Raw genomic sequence first — 24,148 nt, forward strand, 5'->3', positions numbered from 1 at the left:
TTTCTTTAGCACAGCCCAGGTAAGTTGCACAGGTAAGTTGTTGTCTTGTCTTTGATAAAGAGTGTGTGAGAGAAACATTTTGTCTAATTACTGAAGTAGATCGGAGACTCATGAGCATGGGAATAAAATTGTAGGCAGTGTTGGGAAATGACAGCAGCAAGAGGGAGCGTGTAGATAATAAACGGAAGCGGGCCCAGGACGGAATCCTGAGGGGCATCGTGAGAAATTTGCCAGAATGTAATTTGTACTTGTCAGCACATATAAAATACTGTCCGTTAGTAAGGTAGGATTTTAAATTAGAACGCCAAGGACACAAATAAGTGTTGAGGTAGGTACAGATAAAGGAGGAATACATTTGAAAGATTGGAGTCGGCAGAGAAAAGAACGACGCGGTTCCGGTCAGTTGACAGATTTGAATAGGATTGAGGGTCACAGCTCTGAGCGGGATTGAAGGACACTGGTCTTTCTCTTCCTGATCTGTTCCTTAGGTGACTTGATTGTGCGTTTTAAATCAGAAAGACACAATTCTTCGTTTTTTAAAAAGTGCAGCAAGTGTTGTACCAAACGATCTTGGGGCTTTTTAAACTTTTCTTCGCCCCCTCCATTTTACCCAGATCCACATACTTGATGAAGTGAATTAATGATAACGAGTATTTATTAATCACGTAGACATTACAGCAGGGTGAAATCCTTTTCTTCGCATACCCCAGCATGTTAGGAAGTCAGGGTCAGAGCGCAGGGTCAGCCGTGATACAGCGCCCCCTGGAGCAGACAGGGTTAAGGACGTTGCTCAAGGGCCCAACAATGGTGGCTTGACAATGCTGGGGTTTGAACCCCCGACCTTCTGATCAGCAACCCAGAGCCTGATGGCTGATGAGCGATGTTGGTTTTACATCAAAGGTGTCTCTTGAAATTATGACAAAAAACAAGTACAAATTCAACATGGTTTGGAAAAAAAACAATATGTAAATCCTTGGAACAAGCTCTGCTAAGGGTCAGACTTTTGGAAAATACAAGAAATGGTTGTGACATGCGGCAGGTGGCCACTTACTTTTGAAAGATCCTTTTATCCAAAGTGTCACAAGTGGATAAGGCTACCGATAAGCTACTAATCAGAAGGTTGTGAATTCAAACCCCTCCACTCCCAAATTTCTACTGTCGGCCTTTCAGAGGTATATGGTGTCAGAATGTGGTTCTCAGTACACAGAGCGCTGCTTGTTTTCCCAGGTGTGTTTGCAGGTTTGACTCGGTTTCCTCGTCCCTTCCTCGATCATTACTTGTTTGCATTATGTACTGTTCATCACCTCATTTCCACTGTGTATATATAGTTATATATATATATATATATATAGTTTTTCTGGATCGTGTTCCTAGTCCTTGTGTCGATTCCTTACGTCCTAAGTGTATACCTCAATTCTGATTTATTTTTCTTCCCTTTAAATCGTTTGCATGTTTGTGTTTTGAGTCCTGACAGTTCCGTAATTCTTCAGACCTTTCCATGTTCAGCCCAAAATCTCTTGATTCGAGCCTACAGGGACGGTAGCTTTAATTCAGCGTTAATCAGAATCACTTCGGTTCCGATCAGGCGAAGGTAAAGTCATTAGCAAATTGAAATTCCTTAATCAGAGCACCGAAAGGGCTGTGAACACTTCTCCGACCGAGCCACCGAACGTTCTCTAAAAACAATCTCTAGTTATGATTTGAACGTTATGTAAGAAAGCAAATTGAAAGCACAAAGCGGCCTGGCGTGCTTTGTCTCGATTTCAGCTCGCTCGAACAGCGAGCACCGCTCCAGTGTTCTCCGTCACACACGGGGTGATATAATCGTTTTCTGTCGGCTAGTCGTGCGCCGATCAAAGAGCATAGATCAGTGTAAGTGACTATGCGGGGGTAAGGCATGTAGACCTTCCCAATTATAATGGTAAAATGTGACAGCGCTGAAAACCTCTGACTGTTTCCATGCTGTCACACGACAAAGTAAATCGCTTCGAGCCTTGCCCTGGAAGTGCGTAGAGCAAGGAATCTGAGTGAAACTTCTTTTCTTCTTTAAACTATCAAGACTTAAACTTGCACAAAGAACAGCATTGTGCGTGCAGGTTATGAAAGGATAAAGCAGGTTAACTAACGTGTCATGATTGTTGATAATCTGTCATTACTGCTGTCGTTACACCTGATGCTTATTAGCCAAATAAGTATAATTGAATCAGGCAACTGCGGCACAACCGTCAGCCTTAGTCTTTAAATAATTCCTGCTCGGGAATAAAAACGAAAATAAACTACGCTCGGAAGTCATGTTGAAAGTGTGAGGGACGATTTCACTTCGGGTCCCGAGAACATTAATCTGTCTGGTTTTCTAGGAGTTCTGATGATCATTATGATAATTGAATAGTTCAACAAACAGACTTCATATAAACACCATCATGAACTTTCTTTGACGTTCACACTCTCCGTCGTGACCCAGATGAGGACGGGTTCCCTTCTGAGTCCGGTTCCTCTCGAGGTTTCTTCCTCGTATCATCTCAGGGAGTTTTTCCTCACCACCGTCTCGCCCAATAGGGATAAACTCACACGCTTAAAATCTCCACCCTGTGTTTATATGTTTCTGTAAAGCCGCTCTGAGACGACGTGGCATCCCATGTAGTCTGTGTTGTTTTGTGTAGCGCCGTGGTGCTGGAGGAACTTTGTTTGTGGTTAAAATGACAATAAAGCCACTTGACTTGATTGACTAACGCTAACCAGGATGTTGAGTCATTACTGATGATAAAATATTTATGATCAGTGTGGCCATGAGAGGACCGTGAGTAGATCTGAAGGAATTATACAGACCGGACAGAACTGGATAACTCTGGGATGATGATTGTTTAAGATCAGCCTGGAATCAGGACGTCTTCGACGATTGGTGTAAATCAGGGTCAAAATCATCCAAAACGATCGGGTTGTGTGGGAGCGCTATTACTGAATCGACCCAAACAGATATACTAAACCATCCCCAATCACCGCTGAGCTCCCATCCCTCATCCACCAAACACACTTTGGTTTAACAAATGGCTTCTCTCTGCTCGCGTGGAAGGAATTACACACAAGCGTTGCAAATTCGGCAGAAATAAATGCGCTCTTGAATATTCTGACGAGAATGAACCTGATTGCAGCACTGAAAAAGTACACGCTGAACGCAAAGCAGCGCGGAGAGACACGCGTGCTGCCGTAGTTTAGGCAAAGGCGTATTGTTCCGGCATGCTTCTGGGCATCTTCTTTTTGTCCAAACCAAACTCTTAATAATGTCTCACAACATCTCACATTGTCTCACACCTTACAGTCTCACAATGTCTCACACCGTGCCATAATGTCTCAGACTGTCCCACAGTGTCTCACAATGTCTCAGACTGCCCCACAGTGTCTCACAATGTCTCAGAGTGTCTCATAGTGTCTCAGACTGTCCCACAATGTCTCAGACTGCCCCACAGTGTCTCACAATGTCTCAGAGTGTCTCATAGTGTCTCAGACTGTCCCACAATGTCTCAGACTGTCCCACAGTGTCTCACAATGTCTCAGACGCTCTCACAATGTCTCACATTGTGCCACAATGTCTCAGACTGTCCCACAGTGTCTCACAATGTCTCAGACTCTCTCACAATGTCTCACATTGTGCCACAATGTCTCAGACTGCCCCACAGTGTCTCACAATGTCTCAGAGTGTCTCATAGTGTCTCAGACTGTCCCACAATGTCTCACACCGTGCCATAATGTCTCAGACTGTCCCAGAGTGTCTCGCAATGTCTCAGACTCTCTCACAATGTCTCACATTGTGCCACAATGTCTCAGACTGTCCCAGAGTGTCTCGCAATGTCTCAGACTGCCCCACAGTGTCTCACAATGTCTCAGAGTGTCTCATAGTGTCTCAGACTGTCCCACAATGTCTCAGACTGCCCCACAGTGTCTCACAATGTCTCAGAGTGTCTCATAGTGTCTCAGACTGTCCCACAATGTCTCAGACTGCCCCACAGTGTCTCATAGTGTCTCAGACTGTCCCACAATGTCTCAGACTGCCCCACAGTGTCTCACAATGTCTCAGAGTGTCTCATAGTGTCTCAGACTGTCCCACAATGTCTCAGACTGTCCCACAGTGTCTCACAATGTCTCAGAGTGTCTCATAGTGTCTCAGACTGTCCCACAATGTCTCAGACTGCCCCACAGTGTCTCACAATGTCTCAGAGTGTCTCATAGTGTCTCAGACTGTCCCACAATGTCTCAGACTGTCCCACAGAGTCTCACAATGTCTCAGAGTGTCTCACAATGTCTCAGAGTGTCTTATAGTGTCTCAGACTGTCCCACAATGTCTCAGACTGTCCCACAGAGTCTCACAATGTCTCAGAGTGTCCCAGAATGTCTCAGACTGTCCCACAGTGTCTCACAATGTCTCAGACTGTCCCACAGTGTCTCACAATGTCTCAGACTGTCCCACAGTGTCTCACAATGTCTCACACTCTCTCACAATGTCTCAGACTGTCCCAGAGTGTCTCACAATGTCTCAGACTGTCCCACAGTGTCTCACAATATCTCAGACTGTCCCAGAGTATCTCACAATGCCTCAGACTGTCCCACAGTGTCTCGCAATGTTTCAGACTGTCCCACAGTGTCTCACAATGTCTCAGACTATCCCACAGTGTCTCACAATGTCTCACATTGTGCCACAATGTCTCAGACTGTCCCAGAGTGTCTCGCAATGTCTCAGACTGTCCCACAGTGTCTCACAATGTCTCAGACTCTCTCACAATGTCTCACATTGTGCCACAATGGCTCAGACTGTCCCAGAGTGTCTCGCAATGTCTCAGACTGTCCCACAGTGTCTCGCAATGTCTCACGCCATGCCATACCATGTATTCACTCCACATAAAATGACTTATTTGCAATATCTGAGCAAGTTTCCAGAACTACACACTATACATCCTCTTGTAAACAGTATCTCTTTCGAAGCACCGCCTTGAGAGCCGGAATACGATATTGAACATCATTATTCAGCTGCACTACAATTAGAATTGAAACCACAGGGAGCGCCTGTTGTGTTCACGATTTAGCAATGTTCTGTCCCATTAAACCCACCCATCTCTTTAGATTTTACAGCAATGCATTTGCACCATTTATTGCACTACTATACCCAATAGATCTCATCTCCATCTCAGTGATGATCAATACAAACAATATTATGAGAATAAAGCCACTTATCCTTTCCCCTGCTTGTTTATAACTCACATCTGGGTTATTCACAGTAAAAAACACCCCCATCCCAACACACACACACCCTCCATCATCACTAAGATTTATCCCAACAACAGAATTACTTCTTACCTTGAGACATCTGGGTGCATATATATTTTTTGATCAAGGCATCTGTGGGTTGGGTGTAAAGGCTAAGCGCATATTTCAGAGATTTCAGCTCAGGACTTTTCTCCAGGTACGTTTTCTTTAGGCCGTTTCCTCCAGCATGGAAATATTGCTGGAAGGAGAGAGAGAGAGAAAGAAACAGAAGACAATGATTCGTAAGCCAGATGCATTTGACCTCCTTTGATGTTTTATGGTGTTATACTGTTATGTTTTAGATGGTCTATCACCAGATTCCTCCGCCACTTAATAAACACCACGATACAATATAATAAGACTTCTGAATAACAATTAAATCCACACATAACATGATGTGATTTATCCCATCAATATGAATACATTTCGACAATCTCTTTGTCTCTCTATTATCATTAACAATTTCATTACTGACCAATCAATTGCATCACTTAGAGAGAGAGAGAGAGAGAGAGCGAGAGAGAGCGAGACAGAGATGAACAGATGATTGAAGAGTCACTGAGACGCAGACCTACCTAGGCTTTTTAAAGGTTCTAATCTAAACTCGAACATTTTTTTTACGAAACTCGCATTGAAGATGAATACCTTGTGGCTTCTCTGTCATTGAGGCGGTGTTCCTAATGGGTTCCTCAGTCTGTCCCTTTGAGGCAACCCTCAAAACGTCTACGCGGTCTACAACCGAGGCCTGCCTTTTGAATCCAAGTTTTGTAAAGGCACTTGGAAAAATACAGAATCCTGAGAAGTTTGATATTTTTATTCGTTTTGACATCAGCCGAATCCTGACACGTCTCTTTGGGGATGCGACGCCTCGGGGAGCTCCTATCACACATCGGCAGCAAACAGCTTGAGCTCCTCAAAGGGTTTGTGTGGAAAAAGACACCAAGAGAACGCTGGGCCCTTTTTAAAAAAACCAACAACAAAACATTATACCCTTTTTTCTAATCAAAACCAGTCCCGAGACCACTCTTTAAATGCTGTTTCTCGTCCATTTACCACGTTATAAAGATATGTAAAAACGTTAAGGCCAGTAACTGAGACCGTCTTTTCTTGGTTTCAGACTAATATTACAGAGAATTTATTCAAATGCTCCCGTTATGTTCAAGCTCTCACTTTTTTTTTTAATGGAATTAAAAAAAATAAAAAGTTTCACCACACACTGTGTCAAAGGTATTAATATTCTGCAATGCCTCACACCCACCCATGGCCTCACTGCTCGTTAGTGCTGAGCGATTAAATGGGAGATGACCAGGCATCTGGACGAACGTCTGACATTTCCATCACGCACACTCAGGCAATTATTGCTCCGTTTGAAGGATGGACAATAACAGATTAGCGGCCTGCCATCAGCGGGACTGTAAACAGTTTGTTGATTTGATGATGCGATTAAGCCAGATTGAGTTTTCAGTACAGAGGCCTTCCGGTAAATGGCAACGAGGGACTGCCACTTCAACACTGTCTATCTCATTTACCTCTTTCTTATTCTTTTTATCCCCTTCTCTCTGATTTCCTCATCTCACACAACCCCAGACGTTTTTTTTTTTTCTGCCTCTCAGCAACCGATAGCTGATTTGTCTCTTGTGGGCGTGGCTTAAAAATCTGGATCTGACTAGAACGAGATTTTTTTTTTTCTCTCCCAATAAAATATCCTTTTGGTGGGTCATTTAAAATCGAAACAAACGAAAAAGCAAGAAAATCCAAACTCAGACCCGTAAACACAACACACCCAGATTTGTGTTAGTATGCTAGCGCACTACTACGGGTATTAATACTGCTAACGGTACTGCACTAAACTGAAGATGTGTTTTGTATAGTAGTGTGAGTATTAATAGTAGTAGTTGTAGTAGCAGTAATAGAAGCAGTATTATTATTATTATTATTAGTAGTAGTAGTAGTAATAAAAGCACTAGTAGGAGTAAGAGAAGTAATTGTAGTAGTAATAGGAAAATTAATAATAATAACAGCAGCAACAATAGTAATAGTAACAATAGTACTACTACTAGTAGTAATAAGAGAAGTAATAGTACTAGCAGTAGTGATAGTAATAATTTAAGTAATAGTAATAACAGTAATAGTAATTGTAGTAATAGTACCCAAACTTTACCAAACTAATTTTTCTTTTTCTGTGTTTGAGCGACTGTAATTTTTTGTCGTTAAAGTAAAGAATTGTTAAGTTCCGTTGCTTCACCGCTTTCTGTCTAATTTGCATAAAACTGAGAAACTTTCCATTCAAATATCAGTAGATGCTGTCAGCAGAATCGCAGCTCAGTGTCAATGTATACAGGAGATAAATGATGGGCCGTCACTTCCTGAACGCAGGATTAGAGCGGTATCTCTGCAGCGCTTTATCTACTTTAACCACTTTATAAACAAGTATTTTTCTCTCTCTCTCTCTCTCTCCTTCTGTCCCCAGGCTGTCTAATTGAGATATAGCCTCATGTCAGCGTTTCCTTCCAGACCCTTCACTCTGCTGCCAATTACAGCCTGAAAACAAAAAAAAACCCACAAACCCCAATTTAGCTGAAATTAGGTAATTGCATGCCTGATCCAAGCGGCTGATTATAAGGCATTTGGATTGTTTGTTTAGCGGGCAAATTATGCTCAGTAGTGCTGACTGGTCAAACTGAGACGCCGGAAAAACACTTGACGACTTCACAGACACTTCAATAATTCACCACTGAATTAGCAGAGTTGGATTCTCATCAGGAACTATGCCAATTAAGTAAAGATTAAAAATGTAGCCTTGTGCAATTATAGGAAAGGAATTAGCGTCATTGTGATGTCATTAATTTCCTCTAACAGCGTCCCTAAGTGTTTTTCTCCTCTTGCACCACAGAAATCTGGTAACACTTTTAGTGTTTTCTTTACATATTAAAAACCGACACGTCGTTCTTTTAAAGTTTTCGTTTCATTACAGTTATATTTAACATCGTGGGACATCCACTAAACACGTTAGTTATTACATTTATCGCGTTATAGCAGCTAGAAACAGATGTCCTGCGTCTTTTCAAACTGCTTTTCAAGGTAGCGTAACACAGTCTGAGGGAGGAAAAAGCTATCTACCCTCTTCCACCTACCTCCATGAGCTCACCCACACCCATAATTAGCTAGCGTTGTTGTGATTGACAGGGGATACCGTGTATGCCCATCGCCTCTTGACTCCTGGCTCCTGGATTAGTTCCCAAAAGTGGATGGAGCTATACGGTCCAAATTACAAATCGGTTCAGAATGAGACAAGGATTCAGTGGGAAAACTAATTTTGTACGCGAAAAAGACGCCGCTGTCGTAGGTGAGGCAGCTCACACAGATTCCTGACGAATTTGACATCTTCTCCTGCTTCCTCCGCTGAAACGAGGACGTCCTTATGAACACCGTTATAAGTAACGCGAAGCCGTGCCGGGTGAAGTATTCCATAGCGAGCGTCCTCAATGCCATGAAGTTGACCCCTAACCTCGTTAAACTTGGCCCGGGCTGTCTTGGCTGTGTGGTCCGGGAAAACTGAAATAGTCAAATCGCTCACTTTAATCCGTTGGAGATCTCGCGTGCGGCGTAAAATGTCAACTGTGATAGTGGAATCTGCACACAATAGCTCGTGGTCGTTCACCAGGCTTGGGATTAGGCTGAAGGGTCTGGTGGGACCGGTCCAGAACCGGCTCCTTCTCCAGACCAAACGCCTCCTTCAGCAAGGCCGCTACAGCAGCAGTTGTACAGGTGTCAGCGCCCTCTGGAACTCCGACTATCCTAACGTTATTGCGCCGTGACCTCGACTCCAAATCCTCACATTTATTCTCCAACTCGCACTCTACAGTCGCAGTGAGAGACTCGATAGTAGTCTTCATCTGAGCTATGGCATCGGTGCAACCGGAGAGCGCGTGATCCATTTCCTCAACAGTACCTTTCAGTGTTGATATGGTAGCATCGGTAGCAACTTTATCACTAACCAGCGGTGTCTTCACGGCCTGCATCAAGCTGGATAGTAGCCAGCGCACCCCCGAGAGTCTCCTGGAGCTCCTTTTTAAAAATATCTGCAATGTCTGTCCTCAGCGAAGCCAGCAACTCGAGCCTGAGGGCGGCGAAGTCAGGGTCGACGCGCGGCAAGGCGGATTCAGGGGAACGAGGCGACTCACTCAAGGCAGTGGTCGTGGCGCGTACACTGGGACTCAGTTGTGTCTGAATGGTACTACGAGTTCTCATCTTTTTTCCAGACATTTTAACGTCGTTCAAAGTTAAACGTGCAAACAAAAACCTAGTAGAGTAAGTCAAAATCAAATGTATGGCTGAAAAGCGCAAGTTAATTACAGTTTTAATCAGAAACAGCAGGAGCCTCCTGTTCCATGTTACTCCACTGGCAGCTCGGCAGCGCCCCGAAATTTTTCGTTTCAGACAACTCATCTGTCGTATAGTTCCACGTTTAATAAACATTTAAAATCCATCGTTTTGACCCAAAATGTTTTTGAAAGGTAACCACTTAACCTCATGAACTCCACGAACCTGCTCATGAATCCAGTTTTGCATTGTTTTCTTCTCATAACTTTTGTATTAGTTTCAGGATCTCATCAGAGTCATCAGTCTCCGAACTCTCGTTAAAGTTATAAGGCTAACGGTAATACTCAGGACAGGGTTAGAGTTCTCTAGTCAAATCCATAAACCCAAGGGCTTTTGGGAAATCAATCATTCCTTCACATAAATGTCTATCTGCAAGGTTCCAGGGAGAAAAACCAGATGAGTTCATGGATTTATTATCTGCTGCAGGATGTCATGAATAATTACTGAGGAAACCACTGAATCCATCAAGCTGAGGGAAATGAACAGCAAAAAAAATGGACTTTTGTTTCCAGGGAATCGATTGGGCACGTCGGTTTTCGTGACAAACTCGTCATGACGACTGAGCCGTAATGAGAGTATCATAAACCTGGATGATTGTGTAAGTAGACTGTGTGCGGGTAGAATCAGATGAAAATAGATAGAGTGGAAAAAAAAATTACAATAGCGATAGCAGACGATTACGGACCGAATGTACTGAGGTGCAGCAAAGGGTTAAAGTGAGACTTAATGATTCTTAAAAACTTGGAGAGGGTACAGCTGTGAGTTTTCTGATTGTATCTGCAGTGTGATGGATAGCAAGGACCGAAATCATGGTCACTGCATTACAGAAACAGTCATGTCCACAGGAAAAATAGTAAGAGCCAATAACATTTCATCTTAACAGATCTATATTTGATAGATATCATATAGGTATTATAGAGGTCATAATGCATTATATAGGTAGCATATACGTCATAATGCATTATATAGGTAGCATATAGGTCATAATGCATTATATAGGTATCATAGAGGTCATAATGCATTATATAGGTATCATAGAGGTAATAATGAATTATATAGATATCATAGAGGTAATAATGCATTATATAGATATCATGGAGGTAATAATGCATTATATAGGTATCATAGAGGTCATAATACATTATATAGATATCATAGAGGTAATAATGCATTATATAGATATCATAGAGGTACCATAGAGGTAATAATGAATTATATAGGTATCATAGAGGTCAAAATGAATTATATAGGTATCATAGAGGTCATAATGCATTATATAGGTATCATAGAGGTCATAATGCATTATATAGATATCATAGCGGTAATAATGCATTATATAGATATCATAGAGGTAATAATGAATTATATAGATATAATAGAGGTCATAATGCATTATATAGGTAGCATAGAGGTCATAATGCATTATATAGGTATCATAGAGGTAATAATACATTATATAGATATCATAGAGGTAATAATGCATTATATAGATATCATAGCGGTAGCATAGAGGTAATAATGAATTATATAGATATAATAGAGGTCATAATGCATTATATAGGTAGCATAGAGGTCATAATGCATTATATAGATATCATAGAGGTAGCATAGAGGTAATAATGAATTATATAGGTATCATAGAGGTAATAATGCATTATATAGGTATCATAGAGGTCATAATGCATTATATAGATATCATAGAGGTCATAATGCATTATATAGGTATCATAGCGGTAATAATGCATTATATAGGTATCATAGAGGTCATAATGCATTATATAGATATCATAGAGGTCATAATGCATTATATAGGTATCAACTATGTTATAATGCATTATAAAGTTATATAGGTAATAATGCATTCTATATGCATTAAATATATATTAATGTATTGTATAGGTGATATCGTATCAACTCACCGATCATCGATGTCACTGTCCGAGTCACCTACAAATTCAACTTTAACCCCTGGGTGCATCATGGGAAAAGAATCAACCTGACTACACTGCAAACAGCTGCATTTAAATAGACTCTGATGAAATTAGCATCACAGAAGCAGCGACGTTCACACAAAGTGAGCTTTTAAAAGCTTTTACTCCGTCACTTTTTAAGCTTAATATTTAAGTACGCGCTCGTTCTGATACGTTATCGTTTCTATAGTAACGGCTCGTTCAAAGGGACGGCGGACGCTCCACATGAGCACACAAACAGAATCCACTGATATGCTGATTGGTGATAATCACTGATGTGGTAAATTAGGCAAGAAAATCTTAAATGAACATTTAAGACTTAAGAGGCTGGCGAGGCAATGACCGTGTTTAGTGGCTATATTGTAACCAACACTAAATGTAACTATGAAATGATAGAAAGGGACGATGTTGTTTAATAAATGAAAAACGTAATCATTGGTATAAGAGGAATAAAACACTTCAGTTTTAGGACCATCGTTAACTGTAGGCTGGGAACAGTAACTAAAAAAAAACCCAAAACAAATCACATCACACCATCGTTGATTATTCTCCCATAACAGCATGACACCAAGAGTTAAATTCCTCACGTCAGTGACTGATTTATCATCGAATCCACCTCTTATTGCTTAATTTATCGTTTTGCTCGATTTCACATATCCCACATGTATCGGACAAGATTCGATGATCTTGCGTGTTTCATTTGTACGAATGAACTCTGCCATTCTTCAAACGTCAGAAAAAGTTCAGCGCTATCACGATCTGACACGAAACGTCGTGTTTATCCAACGAAACGCTTCCAAAACATTCGAATCTATTTGTTTCCTTCCTGCCAGTGTTGCCGTTTTGTTCCCTTAAGGAAAAGGTCTGAGAAACAGCAGGAAGAAAGTGGTCATTTCCACCGCCCACACACACACACACACACACACACACACACACCAACAAATATACACAATATCACCGAAGACAGGCGTGAGTCAGAGAGAAAAGCCGGTAATATCACACTCTCTGTAGTTTCACTGAAAACAACACTTTTTTTTGTCTTTTAATCCCGAGGCTGTAGAGAAGTCATGGAAGAGCAGCGGGGTGTGACGGACTGATAGAAGTGTGCGTCACGGTCTAATCTCTCGTCTCTCTCTCAGAACAGTACACTGAAAACCCTGACAAGATGACTGTACTCAATTGATTGAGTAAACCCGTTCCCTCGATTTGACGGAGTAATGGGGTCTCCCAAAATTCGTGTATATTTAAGCTCACGTAACTTGATGCTCATGTAGACTGGACTAGCAGACGCCATTATCCAGAGCGACTTACATTTATATATCTGAGCAGCTGAGGGTTAAGGGCCTTACTCAAGGGCCCAACAGTGGTAGCTTGGCGGTGCTGAACTCACGAGCCTACGATCAGTAGTCCAACATCTTAACCACTGAGCTACCTCTGCCCTACACGTGCACAACAGGGTGAGCAGGGAATCCCGGACATACGCGTGGTCAGACGCGTGTGTGCTACATAGCACATCCTTCCATCCATTTTCTATACCGCTTATCCTTCAGGGGAACCTGGAGCCCAGGGCGCATCAGTCTTTTCCAACGCACAAGACGGGGAGCATTGTACACCCTGGACAGGGTGCCACTCTATCACATGGCACAATCACATACACATTCACACATGGACACTTTGGACATGCCTACCAGGCATGTCTTTGGACTGAGGAGAAAACCGGAGTACCCGGAACCGAACCCGAAACCCTGAAGGCGAACGTGCTAACCACTAAGCCACCGTGCACCACTTAAATAATTAACTCGAAGTTCCTGTAGGGTACTTTATAGTTTTCGGAGAACTCTGGTCGTGGTAGTGAGAGTGAGAGCGCCGCACGCTAGCCGCTAGACCATCAGGGAACCTGTGTACTTAAATAATTAACTTCACTTAACTCGGTGCTCAATTCAAGTGCACTTAATTCAAGTGTACTCAGAATTTTATTAGTATTGATCACTAGAGTGATATTTTGTGCGGACAAAAATGATCCCGTGCCCTTTGGGCTATAAAGTGCTTCTGAGTGCATTTAAAAAAAGACAAACATTTATTTCGAATCTGAGAGAATTTCACAGGGTTAACGCGTCATATCTGACGCGAGGCGAAATCTAATCGAACCTCAGACCTGCACAGAAAAACGCTCCTCTTTCAAATGAAGTGCGCTTTAAAGTGCTTGTACCGAGTCCTGACGGCCGCAGGAATGCAATCGGCCCTTCTTTTAGGGAAGGTGAGTGTGTGTCTCACACACGCCGTGGGTTTGTAACGGGCCCAATTCCACCAGCGCGGTTTAATTCTGCAGCTGTGAAAGTTCAGAACTGTCTGGACTCCGTCATCGCACGTGTCATACGCTCTGTACGCTCATTACACACGTCTCATACTCTCTGTACTCTTATTACACACGTCTCATACTCTCTGTACGCTCATTACACACGTCTCATACTCTCTGTACTCTTATTACACACGTCTCATACTCTCTGTACGCTCATTACACACGTCTCATACTCTCTGTACTCTTATTACACACGTCTCATACTCTCTGTACGCTCATTACACACGTCTCATACTCTCTGTACTCTTATTACACACGTCTCATACTCTCTGTACGCTCATTACACACGTCTCATACTCTCTGTACTCTTATTACACACGTCTCATACGCTCTGTACGCTCATTACACACGTCTCATACTCTCTGTACTCTTATTACACACGTCTCATACTCTCTGTACGCTCATTACACACGTCTCATACTCTCTGTACTCTTATTACACACGTCTCATACTCTCTGTACACTTATTACACACGTCTCATACGCTCTGTACTCTTATTACACACGTCTCATACTCTCAGTACGCTTATTACACACGTCTCATACTCTCTGTACTCTTATTACACACGTCTCATACTCTCTGTACGCTCATTACACACGTCTCATACTCTCTGTACTCTTATTACACACGTCTCATACTCTCTGTACGCTTATTACACACGTCTCATACTCTCTGTACACTTATTACACACGTCTCATATGCTTTATTTCCCCTTACATGACAAGTTATCAAAAATTACAGCTTTTCCATATTACAGAATGACACGTCATACTTTTTATCCATTTATAGTTACGTTTAATGTTGTGGAAGATCCAAGAAACTTCTCACTTACGTTATAGTAGCTATAAACTGTTGTTCCATCACCAGCCTCTCATTTTTCTCTGCCTTAAAGTTACACACGTCTCATACTCTCTGTACGCTTATTACACACGTCTCATACTCTCTGTACTCTCATTACACACGTCTCATACTCTCTGTACGCTCATTACACACGTCTCATACTCTCTGTACGCTCATTACACACGTCTCATACTCTCTGTACGCTTATTACACACGTCTCATACTCTCTGTACTCTTATTACACACGTCTCATACTCTCTGTACTCTTATTACACACGTCTCATACTCTCTGTACGCTCATTACACACGTCTCATACACTCTGTACGCTTATTACACACGTCTCATACTCTCTGTACGCTCATTACACACGTCTCATACTCTCTGTACGCTTATTACACACGTTTCATACGCTCTGTACGCTCATTACACACGTCTCATACTCTCTGTACTCTTATTACACACGTCTCATACTCTCTGTACGCTTATTACACACGTCTCATACGCTCTGTACTCTTATTACACACGTCTCATACTCTCTGTACTCTTATTACACACGTTTCATACGCTCTGTACGCTTATTACACACGTCTCATACTCTCTGTATGCTTATTACACACGTCTCATACGCTCTGTACGCTTATTACACACGTCTCATACGCTCTGTACTCTTATTACACACGTCTCATACGCTCTGTACTCTTATTACACACGTCTCATACTCTCTGTACTCTTATTACACACGTCTCATACTCTCTGTACTCTTATTACACACGTCTCATACGCTCTGTACGCTCATTACACACGTCTCATACTCTCTGTACTCTTATTACACACGTCTCATACGCTCTGTACGCTCATTACACACGTCTCATACTCTCAGTACGCTTATTACACACGTCTCATACTCTCTGTACGCTTATTACACACGTCTCATACTCTCTGTACTCTTATTACACGCGTCTCATACGCTCTGTACTCTCATTACACACGTCTCATACTCTCTGTACGCTTATTACACACGTCTCATACTCTCTGTACGCTCATGACACACGTCTCATACTCTCTGTACTCTTATTACACACGTCTCATACTCTCTGTACGCTCATTACACACGTCTCATACTCTCTGTACTCTTATTACACACGTCTCATACTCTCTGTACGCTCATTACACACGTCTCATACTCTCTGTACGCTTATTACACACGTCTCATACTCTCTGTACTCTTATTACACACGTCTCATACTCTCTGTACGCTTATTACACACGTCTCATACTCTCTGTACTCTTATTACACACGTCTCATACTCTCTGTACTCTTATTACACACGTCTCATACTCTCTGTACTCTTATTACACACGTCTCATATGCTTTATTTCCCCTTACATGACAAGTTATCAAAAATTACAGCTTTTCCATATTACAGAATGACACGTCATACTTTTTATCCATTTATAGTTACGTTTAATGTTGTGGAAGATCCAAGAAACTTCTCACTTACGTTATAGTAGCTATAAACTGTTGTTCCATCACCAGCCTCTCATTTTTCTCTGCCTTAAAGTTAACAGAAACCCCGCGGTGTATTAATATAAGCGGCACTACTCAGCAGTGTTGTGGTCTAACTGGTTTTAAAAGATGAGAGGATTTCCTAACTCCACACACATCTTAATCTCCATCACCAGGCCTTTATTTTTGACTTTTAAACTCCTTTAATCGGTTCCTCTGCTCTGAATGCTAATGAGACACATCCTGGCTCTGTGATTGGCCAGAAAGTGAGGAAGGAGGAGGAGACGGTTGCCGAGGAGACTGAGTCTGAATTGGTTGTGTTCTCTGACACAGGTGCAGACGGACAGTGATTTAAAAGTGCAGTGCTCATTTTACACATGTGTGTGTGTGTGTGTGTGTGAGTGTGTGTGTGAGTGTGTGTTTGTGTGTGTGCGTGTGTGTGTGTGTGTCAGTATCAGTACCCACAGGAGATGGAGAGGTCGTGGTACCACCTCACACCTTCACGGTGAGTGTTCTCACCATGCATACCAAGGTCAGACCTCAATCTGCTTCCCAAAATAGCACACACACACACACACACACACACACACACACACACACACACACACCAGAGATGAAAATAGTGGGAAGAAGGAATGCGAGTGGAGAAATAGGAAGTGTTTCTTCCCCTAGGGTAATGGATAGTTGAGGGTTCTTTGTTTCTTAAACCCTTTATAAAAGAGAGAACCGTCTGTTGTTGGGTTCTACTTAGAACCATTAGGGGTTTTCCCAGACAGACAAACTGTATTTATTTAACCGTTTAAACATGTTTTCAGAGAATAAATCCATTAGTGCTCGGAGGAGAAAAGATAAATAATTTGCACCTGAAGAAGGATGGAGGGATAAGGAGAGGAAGTGAGACAGACAGAGAGAGAGAGAGAGAGAGGGACACAGATATAGAGACAGAAGAAGAGAGAGAAAGACAAAGAGAGAGACAGTCAGATTGATAGAGAGAGATAACGAGAGACGAACGTGTTAAGAGAGAAGGGCATTGAGTGAAAAGTGAGTGAAAAGAGATTTGTCCTTGATGAGAGACGGAGTGATGACGAAAGAATAAGTGGAAGAAGAGCTAGACTAAGAGAAGAGAGAGATGGAAAGAAAGAGAGAAAGAGTTGAGAGTCACCTTGATGGTGGGAAGCACGAGGTCCATGGCTGCACACTGGCGAGGCGTCAGGCTGCGAGCCTCCTCACGAGTCACATGCTCCTGAGGAGAGGGGAAGAAAAGAGAGAAAGAAAAGAAAGAGAGACACAATTAAAAAAAAGATCTTTTAAATCAAGCACAATAACATTCCTATCAACACTTTTCAATTTAATTGCTGCCAGCTTCCATCCCATGATTTGTGCTTCTCTATCTCATGACAGCTAAAATATTGCAAATATTACGTCTGCAATGTCGGTGTTGAATAACAAGACGTCTGATTGGTCAGAGACTGAGTAACAAGACTTCTGATTGGTCAGTTTTCAAGTAACAAGACTTCTGATTTGTCAGAGACTGAGTAACAAGACTTCTAATTGGTTAGAGATTGAATAAAAACATTTCTGATTGGTCAGAGACTGAGTAACAATACATCTGATTGGTCAGAGACTGAGTAACAAGATGTCTGATTGGTTAGATTGGGTAAAAACATTTCTGATTGGTCAGAGACTGAGTAACAAGATGTCTGATTGGTCAGAGACTGAGTAACAAGATGTCTGATTGGTTAGAGATTGGGTAAAAACATTTCTGATTGGTCAGAGCCTGAGTAACAAGACGTCTGATTGGTCAGAGACTGAGTAACAAGACTTCTGATTGGTTAGATTGGGTAAAAACATTTCTGATTGGTCAGAGACTGAGTAACAAGACGTCTGATTGGTCAGAGACTGAGTAACAATACGTCTGATTGGTCAGTTTTCAAGTAACAAGACTTCTGATTCGTCAGAGTTTGAGTAACAAGACTTCTAATTGGTTAGAGATTGGGTAAAAACATTTCTGATTGGTCAGAGCCTGAGTAACAAGACGTCTGATTGGTTAGAGATTGAATAAAAACATTTCTGATTGGTCAGAGATTGGGTAAAAGCATTTCTGATTGGTCTACATGTCTGTGGATTTAGACCTCATCTCGTAGGCACCCGTAGGCTGTTTAAGAAAAAGCGGTCCAGCTATGCGAGCCACGACTGGCTGTGGAATTGTCAGAATTCAATTTAGCTCTTTTATGATCCCAGCGGTGGAGCAATGAATAACTATTAACCAGATCCAACTTGTTAGCAACTTAATCACTTTTGTCCTTCTGAGACTGTTGAGGACTTACGTAACGCTTCTTTTGCTTTCGGTGTTGTGTGTGTTTGTCAGCTGCAGGTCTGTGTAAGCTGAACTGAAAGCACAGCGGATTACAGAGAGCTGACCCACTTCCAACAGTAGCATTAGCATTCATGTAGAAAAACCCTGAGTCTTGTATCTGCAGGGTTCTGGCACTGAATCAAGGCAAGCAACATGGTGGGCCGCACCACTCAAAGCTGATGTACCAACTAATATACACACGCACTCATTTAATATCCTCAAATCACTCTGCACTCATATATAGTACATAATAGAAATGGAAAAAAAAAATCGGTGTAATTTCAGCGCCTCCATTGGGAATGTGTAATACAGAGAAACAGAACGGATTGATATTGCGCTTCTACGTGTACTGAGAGACAAGCATACTGATCGAAAACCTAATTAAAAGTTGTAAAGACATACACAACCCAACACTTGAGAGAGTTACGCGTGTGTATCTCTCCCTCTGAGGCGACAAGGCTTTGGTGTGTGAATGATTTAAAGCCAACGGTTCTATACAGTACAATTAAAGATGCCTTTGATGACAAATATTGCAGCAGAACATATAAAACACCAAAATAAATCTCAGGAGAAAATCAAGACTCACTGAGTCACCGAGACTGACAGGTACAGAGGTCCCGCCTCTTTCATTTGCACTAAGACACAGAGGCAACGCCTCCTTCATCCACACTGACACACAACGACCATACCTTGTTCACCGAGACTGACAGATACAAAGGCCGCAACTCCTTCGCTGAAACCTCCTTTACTCGCAATAAGACGAGGTGCCAACACTTTCACACGGTGTTTGAACAGAAATGTGTGTCGGCAGTGTGTGTACACAACCGCCCTACAGTGGTACAGATCCACCCAGCCCTTTTCTTTTATATTCCTCATAAATCATAAACAGTGTCTCAACACGAGTCGTTCGTGTTTTCTTTGTTGCCGTAGTATCCGAAGCACGAGCTGTAATGGCACAGCCCTCTTCTGGAAAGGGGGCGGGGAGCAGCAGCTTGTTTGCATTTAAAGTAATACACGAAAACAGTGTGTTTTTGCTTCCACCCAAAAAGGGGCATTCACAGCATGGTCTAATAAATGATCCATGGGGTATTTTTTTTAACTTCACAGGCACAGTCTGGGGCCACACCTCCTTCAGTGAGAAAGAGACACAGAGGCCACACCTCCTTCACTGAGACAGAGACACAGAGGCCACACCTCCTTCACTGAGACAGAGACACAGAGGCCACACCTCCTTCACTGAGACAGAGACACAGAGGCCACACCTCCTTCACTGAGACAGAGACACAGAGGCCACACCTCCTTCACTGAGACAGAGACACAGAGGCCACACCTCCTTTGCTTGCACTGATACAGAGAAGCCACACCCCTTCACTGAGACAGACACACAGAGGCCACACCTCCTTCGCTTGCATTGACACACCGAGACTAACATATACATGCCACGCCTACTTCCCTTACACTGTGACACACAGGCCACACCTCCTTCACTGAGAGAGACACAGAGGCCACACCTCCTTCACTGAGACAGAGACACAGAGGCCACACTCCTTCACTTAGACTGACATATACATGCCACACCTCCTTTCCTTCACAACAGATAGAAAGGCTTTCCCTCCTTCTTTTGTACTGAGACACAGTGGCCACACCTCCATCACATGCACTGACACACAGGCCACGCCTCCTTCCCGAGAGAGAAGCACAGTTCCGGAGTAAACTTGCTGAACTGGTGACTCTTTAATCTTATCGGACTCGCGTCTGCTCAGAAAGTTCCAGCCTCAGTTTCAGAGTTTCAATTTCAGAGTTTCCCAGCGAAATCTCATTCCTGGAGCGAGTCGAGTGATGAAACGTCGGTTTCATTTAATCACTGCAGCCAACGGTGGCCTGCGAATGATGCTAGTAAGCTAGCTCAGTGCTAATAACACTCCACAGCAATCACAGCAGACATGTTTTCCTGCAATCTGCCACATATTAAACCCCTGAGTGAACAGATGGTCATAAAGCAGTTATATCGAAAAGGTTGTCCATCGATTTCTCCCTGGTGAAAGGTCACTGCTTCACTGCTCTGACTAAGGCCATAACTGACTCTCTGTCTGTGTGGATTGATTAGATGCCCAGAGAGCTTGATCAGACCCGACGGAGTCTAATTATAAATTAATAATATACGTCTATAAACCCTCAGCACCTTCGCTAATCAGATCAACTGATTTTCAGCCCAGCTGGCCAAAACACCTTCTGTTAATAACAACATTAATGGATCTAATCAAATATTCAAAAACAATTTAAAGCCGAACGCTGGATCAACATTCATTATTTGGGACCTTGGGCAATGTGTTAGGCTAATAGCTGGTGCGTGGTGGGCGTTCTGGCAGACTGTGGCTGCCGTCGCATCGTCCGGGTGGATGCTACACACTGCTCATGCTGCATCACAACCGCAGCGCGCCGCACTCGGAGGAAATCACTACCTACCCTCTTCCGCATACATAATCTCACAGACGCCCGCGATTGGCTGGTGTCGCAGTGATTGACAGGGGAGAGAGAAAATGTCCCTCCCACACACAAAGCACACGCAATTATACTTTTTGGCCTCCCAGAATTCCTAGAAATTTGCTGTGGCATCATCAGGATTTGAACTCTCGGTCTCCGGAAGAAAGAGCGAACGCTTTTCAGGAGCGCCGGCGTTTTTGGACTCGTAAATAACTCCCCAAAAAAAGAAAAAGAAAATGACGGGGACGCAAATGTGCTTGTTAACCGTTACGTGGATAGCGGACGGTACTCGGTCCGATGTTTCGACGGTTACTTGCCATAAGGTAGCGTCCGTGTCCAGGCATTAGCACCAACGCTATAGCAGCGAGCAGCTTCGCGACCGATGGGACTGGATATGTTGAATGTTCTAAGAGGAACGCCGGAGGGAAAAAGAACGTCGAGACTGCATCGAGAAGGAAGCAAAAACGACGGTGCGACGGCATTTGTCACCGTAGGAACCGTGAAGCGAATCAGGATCGGGGGCGGGCGGTGATCTTACTGTGTAGGCAAAAAGTACTATTCTTTTTCAAAGACAGTCCACAGAGAGTGCAGTCTTCGCTTGGCTTTTTCTAAAGTTTGAACACTGCACTGCATCATGAATTACTGATGATAACCAGTGTGACTCGTCGGGTTAGGTTAGGATCGGTCCAACTTTATTGTCATTGCCAGAGTACAAGTACAGAGGCGATGAGATGCAGTCAGCATCCAACCAGTTGTGCAAATAGTAAACAAGTTAAATGAAAGAAATAAGCTTATGGTGCTAACAGTGTACAAGGTAAAGATAGACAGAATGACGCACGCCAGGGATGCGAATGGCACTCCCAAGTGGTCAAAGGAGACATGGTGTATGTTTTGAAAAGAAATCGTTTATTATCAAGCTGTGATGTTAAAATGAACAGGAAATGCAAAAGTATCACCGAGCTATATCATAACGATCTACCGGACCACCAGGAGGAGGTGAGAAGGTGGTGTCGCACCGGGAGGGGCCTGTAATACGACGAGCCGGAGCGCAACACTGCAATCACTGAGCGACTCGGCAGAGCGGCAGGAGATAAGGTGATGGAAAGGGCTGGAGTGCGTTAGAAATACAGGACACAGGGAGCGAAAGAAACGAGGATGGAGTGAGGCAGAGGACCAAGGGTAAGAGTGAGAACATGAGAAGGAGGAGAAAGAGGAAGGTCTGCGTGCGGAACAGACATAATGAAGGATGGCGCCGTGAACGCCCTGCGGCTTTCTGAGCAGCACCACCTGTTTCACACATTTCGTTCTCTCTCTTCGTGTGTTTCTTCTTCTCTAGGGGACTCATGGAATAACTGCGAATACATTCTTTGTTCATCTGTTAAATGCTAAACATGGAGCGGTACTGCGAAAGTGTGGGATGGAAAAAGTTTAACGGAGGCGTTCAGTTAACGCAGTAAATAATTCTGTGGGAATACCACAGCAAAGCCCCACACGTGTTCTTTTAATTCGGCACGCATTATAACGAATTGCTTTAATATTAAACTGTGTGGAAATCTGGAGGGTCACACATCACACTGATGTTTATACGTGTTCAATTACAATACAGCACCGTGCACGCTCATTTTATTACAATACAGCACCGTGCACGCTCCCTTTATAACAATACAGCACCGTGCACGCTCATTTTATTACAATACAGCACCGTGCACGCTCCCTTTATTACAATACAGCACCGTGCACGCTCATTTTATTACAATACAGCACCGTGCACACTCCCTTTATAACAATACAGCACCGTGCACGCTCCCTTTATAACAATACAGCACCGTGCACGCTCCCTTTATTACAATACAGCACCGTGCACGCTCCCTTTATAACAATACAGCACCGTGCACGCTCCCTTTATAACAATACAGCACCGTGCACGCTCCCTTTATTACAATACAGCACCGTGCACGCTCCCTTTATAACAATACAGCACCGTGCACGCTCCCTTTATAACAATACAGCACCGTGCACGCTCCCTTTATTACAATACAGCACCGTGCACGCTCCCTTTATAACAATACAGCACCGTGCACGCTCCCTTTATTACAATACAGCACCGTGCACGCTCCCTTTATAACAATACAGCACCGTGCACGCTCCCTTTATAACAATACAGCACCGTGCACGCTCCCTTTATAACAATACAGCACAGTGCACGCTCCCTTTATTACAATACAGCACCGTGCACGCTCCCTTTATAACAATACAGCAACGTGCACGCTCCCTTTATAACAATACAGCACCGTGCACGCTCCCTTTATTACAATACAGCACCGTGCACGCTCATTTTATTACAATACAGCACCGTGCACGCTCCCTTTATAACAATACAGCACCGTGCACGCTCCCTTTATAACAATACAGCACCGTGCACGCTCCCTTTATAACAATACAGCACCGTGCACGCTCATTTTATTACAATACAGCACCGTGCACGCTCCCTTTATAACAATACAGCACCGTGCACGCTCATTTTATTACAATACAGCACCGTGCACGCTCCCTTTATTACAATACAGCACCGTGCACGCTCATTTTATTACAATACAGCACCGTGCACGCTCCCTTTATAACAATACAGCACCGTGCACGCTCCCTTTATTACAATACAGCACCGTGCACGCTCCCTTTATAACAATACAGCACCGTGCACGCTCCCTTTATAACAATACAGCACCGTGCACGCTCCCTTTATAACAATACAGCACCGTGCACGCTCATTTTATTACAATACAGCACCGTGCACGCTCCCTTTATAACAATACAGCACCGTGCACGCTCATTTTATTACAATACAGCACCGTGCACGCTCCCTTTATTACAATACAGCACCGTGCACGCTCATTTTATTACAATACAGCACCGTGCACGCTCCCTTTATAACAATACAGCACCGTGCACGCTC

General features: G+C 43.1%; 1 protein-coding gene across 3 annotated transcripts in view; it reads right to left on the minus strand.

The window, feature by feature from the left end:
- Positions 1-24,148, minus strand: part of LOC108264818 (protein unc-13 homolog C) — a 185,339-nt gene that overhangs the window by 14,163 nt on the left and 147,028 nt on the right. For all 3 annotated transcript variants that reach the window (XM_017466719.3, XM_047155288.2, XM_053678198.1), the window contains 2 exons: positions 17,518-17,598; positions 5,347-5,494 (listed from right to left, as the gene is read on the minus strand). In XM_017466719.3, the coding sequence (XP_017322208.1) occupies positions 5,347-5,494; positions 17,518-17,598 (229 nt within the window). The remainder of the gene's footprint in view (positions 1-5,346; positions 5,495-17,517; positions 17,599-24,148) is intronic.

Source organism: Ictalurus punctatus, chromosome 4, assembly GCF_001660625.3.
Source record: "Ictalurus punctatus breed USDA103 chromosome 4, Coco_2.0, whole genome shotgun sequence".
NCBI classification, from domain to species: domain Eukaryota; kingdom Metazoa; phylum Chordata; class Actinopteri; order Siluriformes; family Ictaluridae; genus Ictalurus; species Ictalurus punctatus.